At 52.3% G+C, this 16,052-nt stretch overlaps 1 protein-coding gene across 16 annotated transcripts in view; it reads right to left on the reverse strand.

Annotated features, from left to right (window-relative positions):
- CUX1 (cut like homeobox 1) overlaps positions 1-16,052 on the reverse strand; it is a 371,169-nt gene that overhangs the window by 46,451 nt on the left and 308,666 nt on the right. For 12 of the 16 annotated variants that reach the window (XM_082431219.1, XM_082431218.1, XM_082431231.1 and 9 more), the window contains 2 exons: positions 14,561-14,726; positions 13,958-14,014 (listed from right to left, as the gene is read on the reverse strand). The exons of the other annotated variants lie outside the window; for them this stretch is intronic. In XM_082431219.1, coding sequence (XP_082287345.1) covers positions 13,958-14,014; positions 14,561-14,726 — 223 coding nt within the window. The remainder of the gene's footprint in view (positions 1-13,957; positions 14,015-14,560; positions 14,727-16,052) is intronic. 16 annotated transcript variants of the gene reach the window in all.

Raw genomic sequence — 16,052 nt, forward strand, 5'->3', positions numbered from 1 at the left:
AACCCAAATTCCATTTAGTGCTCATTTGAGCAGTCAGGATAAAGTCATTTCTTATTATCTCCCCACTGTGTAAAAAACAGCTTGAAGGTAGGAAGTCAGCAAGCATTTTCACCAAAAAGTAATTATTGTAAGTGACATTTTTACTGCTGGCATGCCATAAGGCGAACTGTGCATTCAGAAGGACAAGTTGCTGAAACAAAATGACAGGGCACTCTGTGACATTCTGACAAGAACCCAAACATTATTTAACTGGCGGCTGGTCTGATGCACCGCTTTTCATTATGTCCATAGTTTAGGCTTTGAGCCTGCGCCAAGCCAGGAAATTCCAAGCGACTCTACAGACTGTCAAGTATGGAAGACGGGAGAGAGAAGGAGAAGTTTGGGGGAGCAGTGGGGTCACGGCCTGGTGCATGGACTGAGGGAGGGAGGAAGTCAAAGAGCCGAGGAAGAGGGGTCCCGGGGAGGCAGAGGGCGGAGACGGAGCCCGAGGGGAGACGGGAGCCTCGGCGCTGCGAGTGCCACGGCCGTTCAAGGACCTGCAGAAGGTTCTGGAGTGCCCGGTGCTGGGTCCTCGGTCCAGCGGGAGCCCTGGTGGCCTGGAAGGGCCCTGCCCAGCTTGAGGGGCCTCGACAGTGATGACAGCTTCAGAGGCCACCGCAGGATGGCCGCCAGCCCGGGATGCCTCCCAGCCGAGTTCAGATGTGGAGATCATGGCGGGGACACAGACCCAAGCCGAAACATAGGGACGTGCTCACGGCTCACGCGGTTCCTGTCTGAAGAGACCCCCCACCTGAGGGTTCATGGCCGCAGGGCCTCTTTAGAAGTAACGAGCTTCTCTGCGTCGGAAGTGAACGGCTGTCTAATTTGCCCGCCTGGGTTTTAGTGCCACACGGTGACGTCAGACCTTCTCTCTAACATCCCCGAGCACCAAACCTTTCCTGGGGGGCGGGGCGGGGGCTCCCTGCCTCCGAGTCTCTGAGCAGATGCTCGGGGCCCATCGGGACCCCCATCCTATTTCTCCAGCCACATATCTCCGTTAGGCACGGCCAACATAAAAACGTGGAGTTTTTGATTGGCACTGACATATACACACTACTATATATAAAGTAGGTAACTGGTAAGGACTTGCTGTATAGCACAGAGAACTCTACTCAGTACTCTAACGGCCTATACGGGAGAATAATCTAAAAGAGAGTGGCTATATGTATATGTATAACTGATTCAGTTTGCTGTACACCGAAAACTAACACAACATTGTAATTCAACTACACGCCAATAACAATCCAAAAAAACCCACAAAACATGGAGCATTTTGCTTTTGCGTATGCGTGGTCTTTGGACTGATTAGCAGAGGCTTGAAAGAATACGTGGAGACGTTCATAGACGTCTCGGAGACACGCAGGACCTTTCACGGCCCTCCCGCCATGCCACTGCATGTTTGCTACCGAGAAAGGAACAGAAGTAAACTAACAACACACTAAGGCATGTCGGAGCGCGTGAAGTGGCCCCACTACAGAACAGCCTGCTTTCCGAGGGCCTGCGCCTGACGCCGGTGCGGGGGTAACGGGGGACCTCGGGCCCCATCCCCAAGGGCCCGGGCGGGTCTCCCCCTGGCCCGGGGAAAGCCCAATCCCAAAGAGGCGGCATCACACACTGGCGCCCACCCCTCCCACGGCCAGGCCCTGCCTGCCCTCCTCGCTGGCCCCGGGCTGGCAATACTCTTCGGCCCTCAGCCAGCCTGGGCATTGCCTTAGGTCACTGAAAATCCCAGCAAACCTACCAAATCACTCACTCTTTGTTTCAACAGTAAAAATGAGACAGTAGGTGCTGGTGTATGTGTGTGAACATTTAAAAAAGTCTGCCTAAGGAACTCTTATAGTGACTTAAAAACCACAACAGTTTACTTATTAATAACGAAAACCTGTTTAATAAAAGCACTATTTAACTTGTGCCAGCTTACATCCCCAAGCTTGACTTCCAAGCCACTTGAAGAGAGGGCCTGTGCCCTTCATTCACTAAGGGAAACTTCTAAGTGCCAGGCGGGGTGCTAGGAGGTGGGGCACAGTGGTGACCCAGGCAGACATCACTGAGCAGCTGGCTGTCACAAAGACCTTGGGCCGAGGACTAGGAGGGGGACGCCCAGGGGGTGGTGGCAGCTCGCAGCACTGTGACACTGAAGCTGAGGCTGGGGAGGAGGGAACAAGAAAGAGACCGAGGTGGCGGGGGGCAGGGTCACACACTGAGAAGGCGGGACTTTAACCCCAGGGAAGGGGCTGAAGGAGGGGAGGGCCCCGGCCCGATATGCAATCTAGAGAGATGGTTCTGGAGGTTTAGGAAACAGAAACTGTGTGAGTGTGAGCGTGAGTGTGTGTGTGTGTGTGAGAGAGAGAGGGGGCAGGCGTAAGAGGGAGAGGGGGATTGAGGTGAGCTGCCCGGGCCCTGGCTCAGGTGACCATGGGGATGGTGGTGCTTTCACAGTTCTGGGGAGAAAAGGCTGAGCTCCATTTTGGTTGCGATTCACCAGAGGGGACGACGAACACGTGGCGGGAAGTCGGCGCTCGAGGGAGGGAGGAGGCGGGAGGGCCGTCCTTGGCAGGTCGCCTCTGTCCTGGCGCAGCACGGGGTGCAGGGGGTGAGGCTGGGATTCGCGCGTCTACAGGGCTCCTCCCATCAGGCACTGCCTTGTGCCACCTGTACTTCCCTCACTCTTGGGATGCTTTCTCACCCTCCTCTTTTCTCCCTGAACCGAACCGGGAAAGCACATGGCGGGGAAGGATCTTAGCACCTGGGGAAGCTGCCCAGGTGACATGGTCCTGAGCCCAGAAGCACTCACCCGAGGGGTGGGCACTGCCGGGCATTCGGGATGTAAATTTGCTGCCCCCCAGGTTTCCATGATTTTTCTTGTGTATCTTTTACAGGCTCTCAAGGAAATAGGCATGTCCAAAGCAGAGTTTGGGAATGTTAAAAATTAAAAACCTTCCTTAAGTTACAATTCAACTTTGGTAGTGAACTCCCAGGCTGGCGAGGCTGCGGGAACCACACTGGTGACACGGTTGGGCCGGCCTCAGGAGCACCGGGCTCCCGCTGTTCCTAGCTTTTCTACAGATCCACACTGATTTAGAAATAATGCTTTCAAATTACCTTCAGTAACCTTATTACCGAACCAGCTGTGTGTATGAACACTTATCAGTGCGTCCCTGTGCATTAAGAGAAAATGTATGTCATACAAACAGTCTAAATATATATTACTGAGATGAGTAAAAACAAACTCTAGTTAAATTGCTCTGCTGTAATCAAAGATTAAGCACTGTGTGTGCGCGTGCGCGCCCGTGTGCTTGTGTTTTCTTCCTCCAGGGTTCCTTTCTGGCTTTGCGCAGACCTGCCCATCCTTCACCGGTAGTGATTCTCTCTGGCAGGCAGCTCATACTGCCGTTCTGACAGTGGCATTAATTTTCCCCGATTTCTAAGACTTGGAGGAGCTAAGAGGTGGTTTTGAGTAGTGTTTTCCTTCTGAACCTTTTAGGCCTGCAGCTCAGAAACTTTCCTTCCCTCCAGGCACCTGGTGGACAGCAGGCTTCCAAGTGCCCATCTGCGCAGAGGCTCCAGCATTTGCCCCGAGAGCAGCCTGTCCCCTCTCAGTAACCCTGCCAGGCAGCCTGGCATGCAGGTGATGTCTGGCCTGTGATGGAATGTTCCTTAGAGAATCCTTCGCTGATTGGATGAATAGCTGGTGTGGTGGGCTGCTTCCCGGCTTCCCAACAACACGCAGGTGAGTGCACTGATCTGGCCCTACACGGGCCCCAGGCCGTGCCGAGCAGAACCAAGTGACATTTTCGTTGCATGTGATGGTATTAGAAAACCTATTAAGGGGACTTCCCCGGTGGCGCAGTGGTTAAGAATCCACCTGCCAATGCAGGGGACACGGGTTTGAGCCCTGGTCCGGGAAGACCCCACATGCCGCGGAGCAACTAAGCCCGTGCGCCGTGACTACTGAGCCTGAGCTTTAGAGCCCGCGAGCCACAACCACTGAGCCCGCGAGCCACAACTACTGAAGCCCGCGCACCTAGAGCCCGTGCTCCGCACCAAGAGAAGCCGCCGCAGTGAGAAGCCCGCGCACCGCAACGAAGAGTAGCCCCCGCTCGCCGCAACTAGAGAAAGCCCGCGCACAGCAACGAAGACCCAACGCAGCCAAAACTAAATAAATAAAATAAATTTATAAAAAAAAAAAAAAAAAAGAAAAGCTATTAAGGTACATTATTTTACACATCCTCCTAATCTCTCCATTCTGCTTTACTTAATTTGTGATGAAATTGTTGAGAAAGGGTACTTAATGTACGACAGTCAGTAAAAGTAATTTATCATCTTCCCGCTTCAGTGCTCACGTTATCAGCGAACTCATTTTCTGCATTCATCATGCAATCAGCCTATTATTTGCATATTAATCAGGCAGTGGACCATGAAAGAACCGCATCCCAGCCAAATGCTGCACTATCTCAGGAGAAACACTCAGTAATTATCATACATCAGTGTTATGATGTGGTAATTGATTATAACATCTTTCTGCTGCCCCTGGGGAGCTCCTCTGCTCACCCAGCTCCAGGCACTCCGGACAGATTGCTCTTTTCCTCCCCAAATCAAAGTCACCACTGCTGTTCTCTCCAAGTGCTATTTCTGTGTGGTATTGATCCTCCTCTTCCAATCTCATGAGGTATTTAAACTACGTGGAACAAACTGACTGTAACTCAGAGACGAGAGGGTCTAGCCGGGAGGAAGGCACATCCCTCTGGACTCAGCCTCTTGGCTTCAGAGGTGCTGCTCCAGCTTCCGAGAAAGTTTCCTTGTCGAGAGAAATGCGGCAACTTCAGTCCCTCCTCATTGCAAAGTTGGTACAAAGGCGGTTTGGCTGCTTTATTTAGGTGCCAAATGACAGACTAATTTTGGCCCTCTTGTAAAGGACAAACCCAACATCTGCCAATTCAGACTCGGGCTATATTTAGGAATCCAGTTCCAAAGGGAAGAACAAAACACAAAATCAAGATGAAGCCGGTGACGGAAGCCGCCTGGCTTGCTTCGTTCTCTCTGGGACCCCCTTTCTCACTCCTGAGCATGACCCTGGCCCAGGGACCAGTCAGCAGGGGGCTGGGCCCCCGGGTCCTGGGCTGGCTGAGGGCCACTAGCAGGGAGAGGGCATGAAGCTGAAGGGCGGCGCTGTCCTTGCACGGGAAAGAACCCTGGGCCCCTGTGCATATCTTCCTTGGATCTAGCCTGGAAGGGGTTTCAAAGCAGCATGGACACACATCACAGGCCAGATGGGTCATACACTTTCTGTTGCAAAACTTCATAAACCGGGCTCTGACTGTGCCACTGATTTGTTGCTGGGTTCTCTTCCCTTCTGCCCAGCTCCCAGCCTGACACACAAGGGCGTGCCTCTCGGGGTAACTGAGGCATCTGATTTTCTGTTAAGTGTTCATCTTGGATCTGATTTTATTTTATTATTATCTTTTAATAAATTTATTTATAAATCATTTCCACTTTGATCCACTTAGGGATCAAAGGTATTAGTGCTGCGCTTGGCACATAAAAGGTGCAAATATATGAGTTTCTTCATTGTACTCTTACCGCCTTTTAAAAATTACCTGAGGATTTTCAAGCATTTAAGCTTCTTCATCCCTCCCTGGAAGCAAACCATTGAAAACTGAAGTCCTCACTTGCACCTGTGACCTACTTTTGCCTCTTGTACTGAATGCCCAATGTACTGTAAATTCCCTTCTCCAAAGAAAGTCTAAGGGGAAGAGAAAGGAGACGTGTCCAGAGGCCCGGGACAAAGGCCTGCTGGGGCCTTCTCCTAACGGGCAGTTAGGGCGTGCCAGGACCGAGGGGTCCAGGCCAAGCAACCACGAGAAGCTGAGCGGGATGGCGCTGCCGCTCACCTGTGCCCACAGTCACCCCTGTATCCAGACGAGATGGCCTGGCTCTGCACTAGTTTGCCCCAAATGGCCTGAGCGATGGCCTGTAGTCTTACTCTTGAAGCTCAAGATTCTGGGTGAACTTCATGGAATGGCAGATGGACAGACAATTTTCAGAGATGGACGGCATTTCAGGGAAGTCAGGGATCTGGAGAGCTGCACGCAGGCCATCCTGCAGCTGACCCTTCGTGCCGGCTGCCACCAGCCAGGCTCTCACTTGACAGTCTCCGCCCAAGGAGTGAGTGCTGGACCCGTTTTCTGTTTTAAAGCCAGGAGCCTGACATTTCACGTGTGCACGTACATTATTCTATAGCTATCTGTGCGTGCACGAAATGACATAACGGCAGTGGTTTCAAGGGCAGCAGTAGGAAAGCGAACACTCAAGTAGCACTTCCTCTGTGCCAGCCACTGCTCTGGAGGCTTTTATACATGAACTCATTTAAAACTCCTGAAGGTCTAGGAGATAGGTACTTTCTTTTTCCTATTTTAAAGAAGAAACTGAGACACAGAGAGGTCGAGTCACTTGCCCAAGGCTACACAGATGCTCAGTGGCCGAGACGAGACGAGCCCTCTGCAGTCGGCTCTGAGCCACCGCTCACACGTGCTCAAGGCTGCTCACCGCAGGATCGTTTCTTAGGTTCTGCTGTTAAAAATCAATCTAGGGGCTTCCCTGGTAGCACAGTGGTTGGGAATCCGCCTGCCAATGCAGGGGACACGGGTTCGAGCCCTGGCCCGGGAAGATCCCACATGCCACGGAGCAACTAAGCCCGTGCGCCGTGACTACTGAGCCTGCACTCTAGAACCCATGAGCCACAACTACTGAGCCCTCGTGCTGCAACTACTGAAGCCTGCGCGCCTAGAGCCTGTGCTCCGCAACGAGAGGCCACAGCAATAAGAAGCCCACGCACCACAACGAAGAGTAGCCCCTGCTCGCCGCAACTAGAGAAAGCCCGCGCACAGCAAAAGACCCAACGCAGCCAAAAAAAAAAAAAAATCAATCAATAAATAAAAATAAATAAAATTAAAAAAAAAAATCAATCTAAGTATCTCTCACTAGTGATTGGTTAAGTAAAATATGGTATGTCCAGATACAGGAGTTCCCTACAGCAGTGAAAAGAGGAGGAAATTCTTTATGTCCCAGCCTAGGGCCGTCTCTACAGACTACTGCCAGGTGAGAAAAGCAAAGCACACCTTGAGCACTGCGTGCTCCCTTCTGTGTGCAACAAACATCTAGATGCAGAGACTCTCTGAAGGAAACGAACAGGAGGGCCTTGGTGGAGAGCACCTGGGGGCCTGGGGATGAGGGAGGAGGGTGACTTATTTTTGAAAAAGGGTGTAAGCTCTTTTAAATCCTGCATTTCGTAGCCATGATGCATTTTACTTATTCAAAAAAAAAAAAACCCCAAAAAACCCCACAAACCATAATTAAAAATAAAAGTCTCTTACTCTGGGTTACTCTGATTCTCTCGTCTTTTTTTGGAGAGACCCAGTGACAAATCCCACTCAAGGAGCAGAGACCCTTGGGGGCTGACTTGTGCAGAAGCAGCCTTTCCCAGGGATCGTGGTGACAGCATTTGCTGCTTTGAGACGAAAACATCGAGTGGGCGGTCTGGCTCAGTGGCTGCTGCTCCAGGGGTGCCTCTGCGGGGCCTGCAGGTACAGTGTGCTCTAGGGGAGGGCAGGCCGGGCCGGCTCGGCTCCACCCCGCACCCCCCCGCCCCCCACCGGCGTCCCAGGAGTGAAAGGGCCTCTCTGTGCTCCCTCTGCCTTCCTGGTTAATGTTGCAGCGAGGCAGTTTTAGGGTCGTGCTCAGGCGCCACCAGGAATCCCACAAAATGCCCGGAACGGCTAGGAGAGCTGAAAAGGCAGCGCAGGCACGGAGGTAACGCAGGGAGGCGCAGCTTCCGGGGAGCTCATGAGAAGCCGTCCTCCCTCCCTCCAGCCTGAGGGCCGGGTGGGCACTGCCTTGCCCTCCCGCCCTCCGAGGCCGCTCCTGGGTGTGCTGAGCCTCAGCCTGCCTCTCCGCGCTCCGGAAGCCCACCTCCTCTCAATAAAGAGCCGCCCACGGGGCGGCAGGCTGGGCATCCTGGGGCCCGGTGCCGCCACGGGGGCAGGTGACGGAGGCCATCTCAAAGGAGCAAGGAGCCCCCCTTCTGTCCTGATCTCCATACTTTTTTTCTTATCGTACGAGCCTTAAGGCGGCAACAGGAACCCTATTCTACATAAAGAAAAGACAAAATTCCTCCGTAATCCACTTTCCTTCTGTTACTTTAAAAGAAAAACAGAAGGCCTCTAAAGTCAGGGCTTCTACTATTTTCGCTTTTTTCCAAAGGTTCCGCACATGCCCCGTCCTCAGCCATCAATGAACGTCTGCACCCGCAGAGCTCTCCACCTGGAATGTTCTCCGCCCTGACCCCTTTGCCCTTCACGGCCCAGCCACCTCCTGGGGCACCCTCAGCACCACGGGCCTCCCCACCGGCCTGCGCCCACATGTACCAGATGACAGACAAACGGTACATTGATTCCAGAAACCTGACTTTTCTGATCTTAGGATAGACAATTCCTTTATCGTGGCACTCCTGGTAACACTGAAATGCCGTCATGCAGGGCACAACCAAGAAAGAGAAATGAATGGGCACTCAGTTCTTCCGGCCACCAAGTTCACGGCCGGTGAGCGGGGGGCAGAGGCTGAGCCCCAGGACTAATGATGAGCAGAGCGGCCACCTGCTCAGGAGGGGTCACTTCCTAGCTCACACGTGGCTTTCCAGAATTCTCCTTTGTTTGTTTTTTTTTTTAAAAATCCCATCCTGCTTTTTTTTTTTTTTAAATTAATTAATTAATTAATTTATCTTTGGCTGTGTTGGGTCTTCGTTTCTGTGCGAGGGCTTTCTCTAGTTGTGGCAAGTGGGGCCCACTCTTCGTCGCGGTGCGCGGGCCTCTCACTATCGCGGCCTCTCTTGTTGCGGAGCACAGGCTCCAGACGCGCAGGCTCAGTAGCTGTGGCTCACGGGCCTAGTTGCTCCGTGGCATGTGGGATCTTCCCAGACCAGGGCTCGAACCCGCGTCCCCTGCATTAGCAGGCAGACTCTCAACCACTGCGCCACCAGGGAAGCCCTCTTTTTTGTTTTTGATCTGTTGCCTATGGCCATGTACAAATCAGTTATGTATATACAAATCTTTTCAGCTATTCAAAATAAATGAGGGTTAGAAGAGTTCTTTTCAGAGAGCACCAATAGTTACTTTCACTGATGTATTTCCATGAAAGAGAAGAAAAAAAAAAAGAGAGGAAAAAAAAAATCAACTCAGTTCTAGTCTAGGGCACTGAACAAAGAGTTTTGCCTGCTTTAGATGGTGCCATGGAATTCTCTGGGGGTTCGACTAGCCCTTCCTCTTCTTATTAATGTGCTATCCAAATGCCCCACCCTGACTTAGTCACCAAAACTGAGGAACTGATTGCTTATTCAAGGAAGCTGAGTTTAAAGCACTAAAACCGTGGACGTGTTCTCCTGGTCATTTCATGGGTACCGAGCAAGAGCCATTATGCATATTAAAAAGGAAGGCTGGCCTGTCACTAAACCGGGAGCTGTGGCCCTGGGACTCTCCGGCTGCGTAAGGCCATGTGCAGCATACAGCCCCCGTGGTGCTCATGTCAGGGAGGGGGCCCACGTGGGACCACCCACGTTAGAGAGGGACGCAGCTGCTATCTTCTCAAGAGGGAGCTAACTGGTGGTCTGCTGAGTGACAGCAGGGGCAAGGAGCTGTGGAATTCTCCACGGCCGGAGAAGGTTTGGAACCCGCAGTTCCTGCCTGACACGCTGGGGAAAAGCTGGGTATTTTATAATTAATCCGAGGAGACTGGGCCACACTTTCGTCGGTACAGCTTGCAATAATCCATCTGGGCGTGGAAGCTTGTGAGCTACAGTAACGAAGTGCTCCCAGAGTAAAAAGTTACAAAGCTGAGCGCATGGGCGACTCCTGTCGGTTCTCCATAAGGTGAGGAGTGACTTGAGTCGCATTTAGAAAAAGCTGTTCCTTCCCCTTTCTTTCTCCCCGCTTTGGAGTTGTCTCTTGTCTCCTTCTTTCCCTTGGGGCAAAAAAGATTAATCACACCAAGGAACCATGAATATGAAATGAGCTTTAAGGAATGAAAAGGAAAAAAACAATCCAATTGTAGATCATCTCTAACTAGGTACCTACGTACTACCTACACAGATGCACACACGTACATTACATCTCAAGGTTTTCTTCTTTAAAAAAAAAAACACCCTCCTAACTGATAAGCAATGACCACAGGCCACACTCAGAGAAAACAAGCCTTACTTGGTCCCTCCTTTCTCCTTCTCTGAGTGCTTCCTTTGCTTCTCCTGAGCACTGCTATTGCTACGCAGGGCGAGGGTAGCAGGTGCATGATAGCTGGGATGGGAGACAAACAAACGGGAGACTCGGAGAACCAATCCCAAAGGACTACCTGCACCTCTGTCTTGCCATATTAGATTAACGACAACCCAAGACACTGGGGACTTTGAAAGAAGCCAACAGAAACACGTGTGTAAAGGGACTTCCCTGGTGGCGCAGTGGTTGAGAATCCGCCTGCCAATGCAGGGGACACGGGTTCGAGCCCTGGTCCAGGAAGATCGCACATGCTGCGGAGCAACTAAGCCCGCGTGCCCAGAGCCTGCGCTCCGCAACAAGAGAAGCCACCGCAATGAGGAGCCTTCGCACCGCAACAAAGAGCTCGCCGCAACTAGAGAAAGCCCGCGCGCAGCAACGAAGACCCAACGCAGCCAAAAATAAATAAATCTATATTAAAAAAAAATGTGAAACTAGACTACCAGGAAATATAGGAACAGGTAACTGATCTGAAGTTCTGTCCTTTAAAAACCGTTTTTGTTTTTTTTAAGTTACTCATATGATTGGCATGGAGCCCTCCTTTCTCCTCATCAAGGCCTCAACAGCGCAGGTCACTCACTGAAAGTGGCATCAACTCTCCTCAGTGTCCAAGGCCATCACCCCAAGTCTCGAGTCATCAAAGGAACATCCAGAAATGGTTACAACCACCAGGAGGAAAAAGTGATGATGCACTGGAAACTTCAGTTTCTCTCTCCTTCATCATAAACCTGATCGGCAAGTTTGACACAGAAATCATTAAGGAAGATGGAGACGCTGAGGGCAACAGGGCTGGGCAGAAAGAGGCAGACAGGAATTCTTAGCGAGGAAAACAGAGTCCCGTGTCAGCAGTTTGCTATTTAGTTGAGTGAGGCCCTCCACCCTCCGGGGCACCTCATCGCCATGGTAACTAAGCACAGAGCCCTGCATTAGACCCACACGATCTCTGCTCAGACTGAGGCTGTGGACAGAAGGCGGGTCTTCCAAAGTCCTTCCACACCTGGGAGGCTGAACCGATGGCCGGGTCAGTTCGGCAGCCTGGATTCTCAGACACTGAGTGTTTCTCACCAATGATCAGGAACAGACCAACCCAGGGTCAGAATTACCTTCCTGCAGCCATCTGCTGCCACCACGCTGAGCTGCCTTGGGCAGAGGCCTCATGGAGCCCACCACCATGGACAGAGCATCTTTCTGGGTCTGGGGGCCTCTTGGAAGGATTCCGTGGTAGCCACGGTGAGAGCAGGGAATCAGAATCCTGGAGAAATCCTAGGCCAGAGGCGTTACTCCCCTGCCTTTGGGTGAACAATGCTGAATACTTCCTCCGAGACGCTGTTTTTTTTTTTTTTTTTTGGCCACACTGCATGGCATGCGGGATCCTAGTTCCCCGCCCGTGCCCCCTGCATTGGAAGCGCGGAGTCTTAACCACTGGACCGCCAGGGAAGTCCAGACACTGATTTTTTAGGCTGTCAAAGATCCTGGGGTCTCCAATAGTCATTCATCCCACTGATTTACCAACACTCATCATTATAAGAGAATTCTGTTTTTCAAATCTAAATTCCACATACCGAAAGGCACGGCTACTTTAATTTTTAGAAACACTCCTGAAAGGATAACTCTGATAGTAAAGAAATTTCAAACAAGGAAAACTACCACCCACAATCTTGCCACTATATGATCATCTGTCTTTTCATTCTGACAAGCATTTTCTAGTCTTTCCTGATCCAGAGAAACATTTTCGCTTAGCTACCATCATGACTTAAAAAAGAAAATTTTCTATTTTCCTAGAATGTAAGAAATAAGTTTTCCACCTTTGTCCACAATCACCATAATTATTATTTCTACTGATGGCTTCCCAACTGCTGACTCACAACAGGCACGTCGAGTGAGAGGTTTGCCATCCACCTCCCGTCTTGTGGAGAGTGTCGAGAGGCCTGCCTGGGCCTCTTCACAGAAAGCAGGGGAAAGTGCTACAGCGCTCACTTGTACCCAGGGGCTCACTGCCTCCTGCCTCCCTCCCTCCTTCAATCTGCAGGCTCCCCAAGAGTTTAAATCTCCTTATTTTATAAAGTAATTTGATCTCTTACAAATATCACTTACATCTCTCGGAGGAGCCCTGTGAGTTGTTCCCAGGTTGGAAATGTGGCTGTCATGGGAACGTTGCAGCACGGCAGCGAGTGCTTGCTACACAATAAAAAGTAAAAAGCCATTCTTTAAGGATGTGTTCCGACACGGGGAAGGTTTTGGCATCCATCACAACCGACCTGGGACTGCAGGCGATTTCTTATTTTATTTTGGAACACGGGGTTTTGATCTAAAAACCGTTAGTCACATTCTGCCAAGTTGGGTCCTGACTCTGATGGGGCAGCAGATACTCGGAGAGTTTAACAGGGGGCCAGCTTCCCATTAGAGCAAGAGGCAAGGAGAATTTTCCATGCAAACGTCCGCAAAACTCTAGCACAAACAACCACGTCCATTATTTTCTCTAATGTGTTTTGAACGGGCGCCAGTGCTGCGTAAGTTCTCCAGTACTTGCTAATGAAATTGGCCAACGCAGAAAGGCAGGGAGAAGGAAGTACACCTGATCCTTCCTAGAGGGCCAGCCACTCCATTTAGAGGTCCAGCCAAGAAAACCAAGAGCCTGGGTCAGATACAGCCTTCCACCCCTCAAGATGGAACACCCAAAACACAAGAAAACGTCAACCGGGAACTTAGCCGCACCCAGCACACGCTGGCTGCATCTGTGTGCGGGTTTGGAGTTTCGAAGCGGTGGCGGCCGCTGCCGCCCAGCTGTTCCCCTCACGACACGTGTTTTCCCTCGTAAAACTTCCAGCAGGCTGGCGGGCTCCACGCTCCTCACTTAGCTTTGTTTGTGTTTTCAATGAATCAATGGGATATGGAGACTAATCAACATGTTTAGAAAAATAAAGAAAGAAAAAAAGAGGAACAGCTCACGATGCTGGCTGTTCCTGAGAGCTGGGTGGGAAAAGCCCGGCACAAGCGGGCACACGGGAAGGACAAGGAGGGGGTCCAGGAATCAGGGACGTGGGCCAGCCCGGGCTGCCGTGTCCAGGAGTCCACGTGGCGGAGATGTGACCTCAAAGACCGGGCCTCGGGGCTCTCAGATGCCGCCCGGAAGCAGCCCCAGCTCCTGGGCCCGGGCTCCAGGCCCTCCACCACCTGCTCCCAGGCTGGACCCCAACCTCAGTCCCACTCTCCTGAGTGTCATGCCCTGAACTGCAATGCCCGTTCCTTGTCCCCTGTCCCCTGCTATGAGACTGGAAGCCCCCTGAGCACAGAATCTGTCTCTGACTTGGACCCCAGCCCCCAGCCCTGAACACAGGGCCTCACACCTAGAAGCCGATGCACTGATGAAAGAACACGGTGAGGAACAAGAAAACGCTGGAGGAACCTGCACTCGGCCGTCAACTCTCTCCTTCTCCATTAGAAACTATGACCTCGATGAATCCAGTTTGCCTAGAGGGTACCATGTTTTCAGCTCACCGGATCCAGAACGAGGGATCCTTCAAGTCTCCCCAGTACAGCCCAGAGGAAAACACAAAAGGCAGGGAAATGTTTCATTCAAAACACCAGACATGGCCAGTTACCTGAGCTCACGCAGCCCTGCTGCAGGGGGTCCTGGAGTGACGTCATGGAGTGCAGGACTAAACGAGAGAAAGGGGTACAGTTAAACGAGGAAACAAACTTGGGGGGTTACAGCTTCCTAATACCTGGAGCACAGCAGAGGGGGCACAGCAATAAGGGCCCCAAAAGCCCAAGGGAGGGTACCCACTCCTTACGGGGAGGGCCAGAACGGGGCGGGGGTTGGGTGTCCACGCTGGCAGGCAAAGCGCTGCCGGTAGAAAGCTGGGCCACTGGCTGGAGAGCAGGCGGAAGCTGTCACCCATGAGATCTTTCATTCTGTTCCTTTGGCTGATTTCCCTTCCTGATTCCCTGATTTAGCTACTTGACTTTTACCTATATTTATGTATAAACAGCATTTTCCTAATTGGTAACTCATTTTCTGCTGCTTATAAAATTAGCTAGGCACAATCTTCTCTCTCCTAAAAACTGAGTCAGTCCCATGGCAACAGGTGGTGGAGGAAGGGGGGCGGTTCTCAGGCAGCAGCTGACAGGGTGGCTGGTGGTCTCCCTGCACAGGGCTCCCCTCCCCCACCGCCTGCAGCAGCCCAGGGCGGGGCTGCCCTTACCTGGCCCTTGCTGCTGTCCTTGGACAGGCAGGACGCCCTGGCCCAGCTCGCCGTTCAGCCAGAGCTGCATCCGGATGAAGGGTTCGCGGCCTTTTTGGGTCAGCTTGCTCCATGGCTTCGGCCGGGACAGCATGTCGCTGACACTGCCCTGGGACAGGCCCAGCACCTGGAATGGCGACCAAAGACACACAGCATCAGCACCCCGGATTCGGTGTGAGGCCGCAGAATGTGTTAGTGATACACGCATGGCCATGTGGAGGCGTGGTCGGGATGGATGGCACACGGGGCGCACTCCTGGGGCCGAGCACGGAACCAACCCCTGGGGGCGGGTGGCAACAGCCTGGGGTGGGGGATAAGCTTTTCAAGGTCACCAGTGGGCTGATGCCCTGGCACGGGGAGCCACAGTCATAGTCGCAGCTTTCAGCTCCCAGGGAGAGGAGGGTGGGCAAACGGAGGGGAGGGGCTCCCCCCAGGGTCTCGATCCTGCCAAGCCTGCAGGGCTGTCGTCCTGACAACCTGAGGAGGAAGCACTGAAACCATGTTGCTCTTTGCCTGGTGGCGCCAGCAAAGGCCGAGGTGCTGGGGGCCAAGGACCCCTTTAGAGCAGGAGCAACGGATGCCGGCGGGACGCGGGCGCCCGTCTCCTTTGCTGGCGCTGGGCCAGCCTGGCATTTACAAAGGTCTGCTCTCTCTGATCACATCCTGCTCGATGGTAGGGGCCCAGAGGTGAGATGGTGGCAACCGAGGAGCCAGCCTGGGAGTGAAGCTCACTGCAGACGATCGACAAGTTGCACGTACATACCCGACTTTGTTACGCTCACATATGGCCATACATATGTATGGGCACAAACACCCCCCACAGGACACAGATGCAGCCCAGAGATATTTAGGGGCTGCATCCGATCACTCTTTGAAAAGTTCTCAAGTTCCAGAATAAACTGCACTCATGGGCCAAACAAGTTCAATGCTATTAAGTCTCTGCTAAATTTAAGGCATGAGCACAAATGTCTATTTAAATGTTCTCAAATGATATTTTTACAACGCTGAACTAGAAATTTCAAGGGACTTTAAATTCTCATCCTCATTTCTATTCACCCCCTCACCTTTTGCAAAGTCGGGACAAAGAGCTCAACCATATTTCAAGGATTCATAGCACAGTACATCGCAAACACTGAACTCAAGGCAGGACCTGGTAAGGCGGGTAGGAAGTTGTGGGGCGGGCCACTGCTGACCCAGCCACGTGGCCCTCGGGGAGGCTGTCTTTTTTTTCTTTTTGCGGCATTGGGTCTTCGTTGCTGCACGAGGGCTTTCTCTAGTTGCGGCGAGCGGGGGCTACTCTTCGTTGCGGTGCGCTGGCTTCTCGTTGTGGCGGCTTCTCCTGTTGTGGAGCGCGGGCTCTAGGCGCGGAGGCTTCAGTAGGTGTGGCTCGCGGGTCCTAGAGCGCAGGTTCAGCAGTTGTGGCGCACGGGCTTAAGTTGCCCCGCGGCATGTG

The sequence above is a fragment of the Balaenoptera physalus genome (assembly GCF_965194825.1).
Source record: "Balaenoptera physalus genome assembly, chromosome: 16".
In the NCBI taxonomy this organism is placed as follows: Eukaryota; Metazoa; Chordata; class Mammalia; order Artiodactyla; family Balaenopteridae; genus Balaenoptera; species Balaenoptera physalus.